The following is a 10,046-nucleotide window of genomic DNA, read 5'->3' as shown; positions in this document are numbered from 1 at the left end:
GGGAGACAGAAGCTCTGGTTTTCTGCTGCGTTGATATCTCGAAAGAGAGATAATTGAGTCATCATGCCTGTGGATATTACTGAATGGACAGGTTCTCTAGCGCTTACAGAGGTGGAGGAACAACCAGCCAAGCCTCTAACTGTCAAATATGGATCTTTGGAAATTGACTCGCTGGGGAAAGTGTTCACTCCTACTCAGGTCAGAGTCCAGAGCACGCGCATGCAGGAATTTAGGCCAGTGCCTGTAGCTAACGGTTCTGCAGCACTTCTGACTTGCTGATATGCAAGTTTTTAATTGAAGGTTGCCAGAATTAGTAGAAATTAGCTTTCCTTTTGCATTTACTTAAGAGGGTTAAAAGTGAACGCATTTGGTCTGTTTGTTATGTAATGGACACAAGGTTTGCACTCCGCTAAAGTTGCATCTCCCTAGAAATTTCACGATCAAGTGATGTAAGTTAACGTTAATGTGGACACTCTGCATTACCTCGTGCAAAAATTGTGAGCTACAAATGAATGGGCCACCACCTTAATTAGAATAAAGAACTTTATAGCAATACAGAAATTAGGTCAAATGAATGCAGGTCTTCTGAACTGACAAGTCAAATATAGATATAATATAGATAATTCTATATAATTCTAACTGTTAGCTGTCGTGCTAGTAATAGTTATTATTTTAATCGTCTTGCATTCTAATTTATATTATAAATTGCGTTGTAAATACATATTCTACAAATAAATTGGTTTTGCCATGTTAAGAAGTGACATCAGGGTCAAATAGGACATCTATAACCAAAAGTGTTTTAAACAGCATTTTTCTAATTATGCTGCATGCAGTTTTTACTCCATATTAATTGAAAGACCACATAAAAATAATGTTATTTAAAAATCATAATTACAGTTTAAGTGCATGTAAAAACTGGGTAACAAAAGGTTTGCCCTGTACACCATTATGTTAAAAAATGTATACTAAATAATATATATATATATATATATATATATATATATATATATATATATATAAAATTTAATTAAATATATATTTTTTGCATTTTGTAGGTGCAAAATCAGCCCACATCCATTGAGTGGGAGGGATGTGACCCTGGTAAGCTGTACACATTGGCCATGACCGATCCAGACGCACCCAGCCGAAAAGACCCCAAATTTCGGTATAGTTTCAGATAATTCAGCCATATTCATCATATCAGAACTGAAATAAAGATGAACACAAACTGCAGTAGTAAACAAAGGGATTCCCTAGTGAGTGTGAACATGTTTGAACTGGTTAGAAGGCAACTTAATCTATCCGTTTTATCTTAGGGAATGGCACCACTTCCTTGTCGTCAACATGAAAGGAAATGACATCTCCAGTGGATGTGTCATGTCGGACTACGTTGGTGCAGGACCCCCCAAGGGAACAGGTGAGAGTTTTTAGACTGACTGGCATAAAATTACGCAATTAAATGGCCAGTCCACCAAAACAAAAAAGTGTTTTTCCAAACCTGTATGACTTTGTTCTGTGGAAGATAAAAGAAGACATTTTGAAGATTTTTTTTTTAATTAGCCTTCCGTTATAAGAACAAATAAAATGGAAGTCAATGGGAACTGAAACTAGCATGATTTAAAATATCTTCTTTTATGTTCTGCAGAAGAATTCTACAGGTTTGGAATGACATGACTCTATGAGTAAATGATTACAGAATTTCAATTTAACACTTGTGTATGATTCTCTTCAGGTCTCCATCGTTACGTGTGGCTGGTTTATGAGCAACCAGGCAGCATCAGCTGCACCGAACGTGTGCTCTCCAATCGTTCTGGAGATAATCGTGGAAAATTCAAGATCCAGGGTTTCCGGAAGAAATATGGCCTCGGGGCTCCAATCGCAGGGTCTTGCTTCCAGGCAGAGTGGGACAACTATGTGCCCAAACTTTACGAACAGCTTGCTGGCAAATAAGGAAATAATTGCGAATTTCTGTCATTGCTGAACAGAGCTCGACTCAGTACATTTTCACTTCAGCTATTTAAAAAAAAAAAAAAAATTAAACTAATATGTCCTTTGCTTTAAAAGCCTTGTAGGAATGATGAATTTATTTTGTTCTAGTTGAATTGAAAGGTAATTGATCAAGCAATTTCAGTCAATGCCTTCATTTAGGTCACTAAGCTTTGAATCATTCAGACAGCCTTCAAAAAAGAAAAGAAAAAAAAAGGAGAAAGACTTTGCACCTTTGAATAAAATTCAAGGCGAATTTGTGTTGTATTTATGGCTGCACCTTTAATTTCACAAAACCGTCATTGCTATATACTGGAAATTCACACGTTGGAATAAAATTCCTGGAAAACAAAAACAGACTATGGAAAGTCGCTGCCTGTGTGATGAGCACTTTATTTACAAATATAATTAAAAGCTCTGACAGAATCATGCCTCATCACCAGAAAACAAATGTAAAGTGCATGCGACAGTAAAGCGTTTTTATTCACTAATGGGACTTTGTCGAAAATACACAGCTGGAGAAGATACCGAGAATCAAATAGAAACCCGAATCATGAAATTATAGGTTTTTGAAACTATTTCACCAGTGACTGCAGGAGGGAAAGGCTGGTGAAACACTTATTATATATAGATGTGTGTTTGTATATATATGTATATATAAAAAGAAATTGCAATTCAGTTAAAATGTAATAGGAAAATAATTAAAGTTCTCCATAAAGCCTTCTATACACAAAATACATGTCCCTTCCCCTTCAGCCCTTTGTGCGGGTACCACGAGTTAAGATTCACATATGTATTAATCACATTGTGCACCTCAGCTGAGGTGAATTATGATAATGTACATATGAATGCAGTGGGTTCTCAAAAAAATAAAATATTCAATTACCATAAGAATCTCAGAGTCACAGATGCAACTATCAAATATGTACACTGTTTTAATATGCAAACTTTATCAAATTTCGCCAATACTTAAAAGGTATTTGTCATTTTCTCTGGGTGAATAAATACCAAATAGAGATTCAAGCAGCAAGAGGTGGAGGCTGCAGAAAAAAAAAAAAAAAACCTTTAAAAAAATTCTTAAATCACACAACCTGTCAAAAAAAAAAACAAAAAAAAAAAACAGTGCATCTGGATTAAAATTAGCAATACAAACTCCTGTTCATATTGCTTATGTCTTGAAATCTCTTGAAATATTTAATTGTAATTACACTGAAAGTGTTATCATTGCACGAGAAAACATTGACATCAACACTGACAGATTTAATTGTCTCGTATATAATATTTATATATAAAAAGAGACAACTAAAGGATGTTATCCAGCATGTTCTCCCATGATGTGTCTAGAAATGTGTAAGGCCTGTGCAGGCACTAGCCCAGAGGATTGATAGGACTGTCAGTAGCAAAAACAACAGATTTGTTCCAAAAACAAAAACAAGGATAAGTGGACGAGCAGGAAAGAGGGAGGATGGTGTGGAGTGTTATGGTCTCATCTGTAGTCATCTTTAGGGTAGTCCAAAGCACCCAAGTTATTGAAACCCATACGAAGGCTTTCCATATCGAAGGCGTCGATTTCTCTCTCCTGACGGTCCAGCAGGTGTTTGATTCGGTCAGTGCGCTCTTTCTGAAGAGAAGCCAGCTCCTCCTCAATCTGAAAACACAGGACAGAAGCTCAAACAAAACAGAGGCCCAACAGAGGTGAAGAAGGAGCTACGAGCTTTCAGTACATATACATATATACACAGTATAGACCAAAAGTTTGGACACACCTTCTCATTCAAAGAGTTTTCTTTATTTTCATGACTATGAAAATTGTAGAGTCACACTGAAGGCATCAAGGGCTATTTGACCAAGAAGGAGAGTGATGGGGTGCTGCGCCAGATGACCTGGCCTCCACAGTCACCGGACCTGAACCCAATCGAGATGGTTTAGGGGTGAGCTGGACCGCTGACAGAAGGCAAAAGGGCCAAGCAAGTGCTAAGCATCTCTCGGGGAACTCCTTCAAGACTGTTGGAAGACCATTTCAGGTGACTACCTCTTGAAGCTCATCAAGAGAATGCCAAGAGTGTGCAAAGCAGTAATCAAAGCAAAAGGTGGCTACTTTGAAGAACCTAGAATATGACATATTTTCAGTTGTTTCACACTTTTTTGTTATGTATATAATTCCACATATAGTTCCACATGTGTTAATTTATAGTTTTGATGCCTTCAGTGTGAATCTACAATTTTCATAGTCATGAAAATAAAGAAAACTCTTTGAATGAGAAGGTGTGTCCAAACTTTTGGTCTGTACTATATATATATATATACACACACACACACACACACACACACACACAATGGGGAAAATAAATATTTAGTCAGTCTTCAACTATGAGAGACAAAATGTAAAAAAAATCCAGAAAATCACATTGTAGGATCCAGAGGTGGAAAGAGTACAAAAACATTCTACTCAAGTAAAAGTACCATTACATTAATGAAATTTTACTTAAGTACAAGTAAAAGTACCAGTCTAAAAATCTACTCAAGTAAAAGTAAAAAGTAGCTCATTTAAACTTTACTCAGACTAAAAATTACTTAGTTACATTTTAACAGTGGGAGGGAGTCAAAATGGGACAGGCCAAGGGTGTCAAACTCAGTTCCTGGAGGGCCACAGTCCTGCACAGTTTAGATATAACCCTAATTAAACACACCTGATCCAGCTAATCTAATCATTTAGGTTTATTTGAAAACTACATGATATGTGTGCTGGAGCAGGGTTAGAACTAAACTCTGCAGGGCTACGGCCCTCCAGGAACTGAGTTTGACATACCTGGGATAGATCTATTAATCTCAAACTAGTTGTTTTTAATTAAAGGAATCAGTTATTTAGAATAATAAAACATTTGGGCTGTTACCAGGCAAATCAGTATCAACAAACTCATCTTTTAATGCAGAGGAAATGCAGAAGATTCATTGGAAGTGGCATTTAGATGTATTACACTGTTTAGTGCAGGACAAGAATGCATTTAACCTGCAGTTACAAATGCATGAATACTGTTTTGATATACAAGACATAAAATGTTGAAAACTCATTTGAAATGATAAGAAATTAATTATTTAAAAAAAAATCAAAAGATACTTTAAATGTGAAATTAAAATGGCCAGTATGTGTCAGCAAGTCACTGTTAATAAGTGAGTCATTGCGATTGAACCGAATCATTTAAACGGTTGATTCATTCAGGAACGAAACACTGTCACGTTGCTCAGAGACGCAAAACTGTGCTTTGGTGGCTGTGTTTGGAATTATTTTCTGTTGTAGAAATAGAGCTAAAAAAGGCAATATGGTGTCTAAAACGCAAGTCTCTTAATTAACTTGTTTACTGAACTGTTATATATATATATATATATATATATATATATATATATATATGCATAATAGAGCATACATATGGCCAGGGGTTCACTTCATTTCCTTCGAGTTCAACTTCAGAATATGACGGGGTTTCGTTTTCAGCGGTGTCTGCACCACTAACGCCTGTTTTGTCCGTCTGCATCTTTCTTGTGATTTTAGCGCCAGTTTGCCCTCCTGCCCATTATTTACTGACGTAGTTTCCAGGGAGCGATTTTTTTCTTTCTTTTTTTTTTTTTACTCAGTAATTAATGTGTTTTAAAATGTAGCGAAGTACAATACTTCAAACAAAATATACTTAAGTAAAAGTAAAATTACAGATTTAAAAAATTACTTTAAAAAGTATTAGTACACAAAAAAGCTACTCAATTACAGTAACGCGAGTAAATGTAATTCGTTACTTTCCACCTCTGGTAGGATCTTTAATGAATTTATTTGCAAATTATGGTGGAAAATAAGTATTTGGTCTCCTACAAACAAGCAAGATTTCTGGCTCTCACAGACCTGTAACAAGTTATTTAAGAGGCTCCTCTGTCCTCCAGTTGTTATCAGTATAAAAGACACCTGTCCACAACCTCAAACAGTCACACTCCAAACTCCACTATGGCCGAGACCAAATAGCTGTCAAAGGACACCAGAAACAAAATTGTAGACCTGCACCAGGCTGGGAAGACTGAATCTGCAATAGGTAAGCAGCTTGGTGTGAAGAAATCAACTGTGGGAGCAATTATTAGGAAATGGAAGACATACAAGACCAATGATAATCTCCCTCGATCTGGGGCTCCACACAAGATCTCACCCCGTGGGGTCAAAATGACCACAAGAACGGTGAGCAAAAATCTCAGAACCATAAAGGGGGACCTAGTAAATGACCCGCAGAGAGCTGGGACCAAAGTGACAAAGGCTACCATCAGTAACACACTACGCCACCAGGGACTCTAGAGAGCATTTGGATGATCCAGAAGAGGATTGGGACAATGTCATATGGTCAGATGAAACCAAAATAGAACTTTTTGGTAAAAACTGGAATGCTGAGTTGCATCCAAAGAACACCATACCTACTGTGAAGCATGAGGGTGGAAACAAGCTTCGGGGCTGTTTTTCTGCAAAGGGACCTGGACGACTGATCCGTGTAAAGGAAAGAATGAATGGGGCCATGTATCGTGAGATTTTGAGTGGAAACCTGAAACATGGCTGGGTCTTTCAGCATGACAATGATCCCAAACACACCACCTGGGTAACGAAGAAGTGGTTTCGTAAGAAGCATTTCAAGGTCCTGGAGTGACCTAGCCAGTCTCCAGATCTCAACCCCATAGAAAATCTTTGGAGGCAGTTGAAAGTCTGTGTTGCCCAAAAACATCACTGCTCTAGAGGAGATCTGCATGGAGGAATGGGCCAAAATACCAGCAACAGTGTGTGAAAACCTTGTGAAGACTTACAGAAAATGTTTGAGCTCTGTCATCGCCAACAAAGGGTATATAATCAAAAAAAATTGCAAATTTTTTTACATTTTGTCTCACATAGTTGAAGTGTACCTATGATACATATATGATACACATATACATATATATACATACATATTTATATATATATATATATATATATACATACATACATACATATGTATACATATGGGGGGCCATACAAGCCATAATTCATTCTGGCACTCTCACACACATACATTCTCCATTCACATACATACATTTCTACTCTCACACACATACATTCTCCATTCACATACATACATTTCTACTCTCACATACATATATTCTCCTTTCACATACATACATTTCTACTCTCACACACATATATTCTCCTTTCACATACATACATTTCTACTCTCACACACATATATTCTCCTTTCACATACATACATTTCTACTCTCACACACATACATTCTCCATTCACATACATACATTTCTACTCTCACACACATATATTCTCCTTTCACATACATACATTTCTACTCTCTCACACATATATTCTCCTTTCACATACATACATTTTACTCTCACACACATACACTCTCCTTACACATACATACATTTCTACTCCCACACACTTACATTCTCCTTTCAAATACATATATTCTTGCTTTACACACAAATTCTCCTCACACATACATAATTTTTTTTTGCTTTCACACACATGCATTCTCCTTTTACATATATATATTTCTACCTTTTTTGGTATCCATTACTTCCTGTATAAGCAGGAAGTCACTCTCAGACCAGGAAATACATGAGCAAGACCTGCTCAGCTCTTCCTCACAATTTTACAGTTATGCTATTTTCTTTTAAAGTCATCCTGTTTTCTTTTCAAGTACATATTTTAAGTTTTTTAACAAATCACTATGTAACCTACGTGTTCTGCAGATCTGTGTACAAGTTCTAAGACACTGATTTTGATCGTATTAACAGGGCTTAATGCTAAAGACATTTTCTACTGGTCCGGTTCGGCCAGTGGTTTAATTTTTTCTTTACTTGCCCTGGCAAAATTTTTACAGGACTTGCCACAATCAATCAATCAATCAATAAGACTTATTGTTTTCATTGTTGACTGTAACATTGTATTGTAATAAATAATAACCGCTTTGCACAAATAGGTACAATAGTTCAAAGATAAAACTGAAATAAACCATGCTTTTTCAGGTCTTTCAGGTAGTCCTAACTATTCCAGTTAAGGATGCACTGATCAGGTTTTTATTTATTTTACAATCAAATGAGCCGATTCCCATTCTCGTTGCCAATTTATTTAGTTCTTATTTTTTTTATTTTTTTTTTATTTATTAATTTTTTATTTGCTCTGTTACTGGCCAAACTAACCTTGAGCAAACAAACAAACAAACAAAAAATATATGCAACATGAAGCAAGTGCACAAAACAAAAACATCAGATTGGCTGAATTAATTTTTCATTATTATTATTAGTTTTATTTCCTTAATTATATGTGTGTCTGCACTATGTTTGTACTTTCTGTACTGGAAGCTCCTGACGAAATTTCTTCTGTGTGTAAACACTTGGCAATAAAGCTCTTTCTGATTCTGCTGAAAATGCTAATTCAATCTCTGACAGCAGGTGGCGCTTATAGATCACTAATCTAGCACTGAGTTATTGCTGCAAGCAGAGCTGCAATTGAAGTAAATGAAAATCTAAAAATAAATAAACCGCTGTGAGTCATGAGTTATTTAAATAATATAAAGATATCGCTGTCCCTAACTTGCAACCTCCCACTTAATTCACTTTCTAAATTAAATGAAAAAAAAAAACCTTGGACGCTTATAATACCTCTATCTGGCAACACGTCTGAGGCTGCCCAGACAGCAAGCAGTGTCGGCCCAGATCTGGCCCGCATCGATTTCATGCGGGCCAGATGTGGGCCGGATCTGGGCCAACACTATATTGCTGGCTGGGTGAGCTCGCGTCCTCAATCACAACTCGCTCAAAGGACGAGGCCATGTAACCTTTTCACAATAATAATATTTATTTATTTTTAAAACCCAGATAGCTTGCTGAAATACATCTGCGGCTTCCTCAACTACCTCAGCCATGCTGATCAAGACCTGTCACGGTGAGCCTGATCGCACCTAACCTGCCTTCCGTTTCAACTAAACGTCTTCCGTTTCCACTATACTCTCTCTCACACATACATACATTCTTCTCTTACATACATTCTATATATGCATGTTTGTATATGTATGTGAAAGGAGAATGTATGTGTGTGAGAGTAGAAATATATGTAAAAGGAGAATGTATGAGTTTGAAAGCAAAAAAATATGCATAATGCAAGTGTGTGTAAGAGTAGAAATGTATGCATGTGCAAGATGAATGAAAGTGTGTGAAAGAAAAAATACATAATACATAAAAATACATACACATATATATATATATATACATACATAATATATATATATATATATATATATATATATATATATATATATATATATATATATATATATATATATATATATACATACACATATATACACACATATATGTGTGTATATGTGTGTATATATGTGTGTATATAGCCTATATATATATATATATATATATATATATATATATATATATATATATAGCCTATATATATATATATATATATATAGCCTATATATATATATATATATATATATATATATATATATATATATATATATATATATATATATATATATATAGCCTATATATATATATATATATATATATATATATATACATACATATATATATACACACACACACACACACACATACATACACATATACATATTTTTTTTTTTTTACAATTATATATATATTTATATATTTAGAGATTAAAGAATCAATTAGCATCTAATATATTTTTGAATGAATACAATTCAAATATGCTAAATACAATATATACAATTAAAGATTGAGTATATTATATTAATAACATATTGCTTAACATCTATTTCTTTATTAAATATATAAAGTTTCAGTAAAAACAGCAATACTTAAATATTACAATAAAAAAAATAAAATGTAGTTCATTCCTGTGTCTTCAGTGTGGATTGATCCTTCAGAAATCATTCTAATATGATGATTTGCAGCCCAAGAAACATTTATCAATACTGAAAACAATTGTGCTGCTTAATATTTTTGTGGAAACATTTTATTATTCTACATTTTATGAGATTAAACTGAT

The 10,046-nt window shown here is 34.8% G+C and overlaps 2 protein-coding genes across 3 annotated transcripts in view; one reads left to right on the top strand and one right to left on the bottom strand.

Moving 5' to 3' along the window:
• The first annotated feature begins 12 nt into the window (after positions 1 to 12).
• Positions 13 to 2,041, top strand: pebp1 (phosphatidylethanolamine binding protein 1). The gene is made up of 4 exons (XM_059543370.1): positions 13 to 198; positions 1,056 to 1,165; positions 1,317 to 1,417; positions 1,733 to 2,041. Exons 1-4 carry the CDS (start codon positions 64 to 66, stop codon positions 1,948 to 1,950), a joined length of 564 nt encoding a protein of 187 aa, XP_059399353.1. The 5' UTR covers positions 13 to 63; the 3' UTR covers positions 1,951 to 2,041.
• An 867-nt stretch (positions 2,042 to 2,908) lies between these two features.
• Positions 2,909 to 10,046, bottom strand: part of taok3a (TAO kinase 3a) — an 80,077-nt gene continuing 72,939 nt past the window's right edge. For both annotated transcript variants that reach the window (XM_059548687.1, XM_059548688.1), the window contains exon 20: positions 2,909 to 3,634. In XM_059548687.1, the coding sequence (XP_059404670.1) occupies positions 3,473 to 3,634 (162 nt within the window). In that variant the 3' untranslated portion in view covers positions 2,909 to 3,472. The remainder of the gene's footprint in view (positions 3,635 to 10,046) is intronic.

The sequence above is a fragment of the Carassius carassius genome, chromosome 4 (assembly GCF_963082965.1).
Source record: "Carassius carassius chromosome 4, fCarCar2.1, whole genome shotgun sequence".
NCBI classification, from domain to species: Eukaryota; Metazoa; Chordata; class Actinopteri; order Cypriniformes; family Cyprinidae; genus Carassius; species Carassius carassius.
The sequence above is the reverse complement of the archived record's forward strand: the minus strand, read 5'-3'. Positions and strand labels throughout refer to the sequence as shown.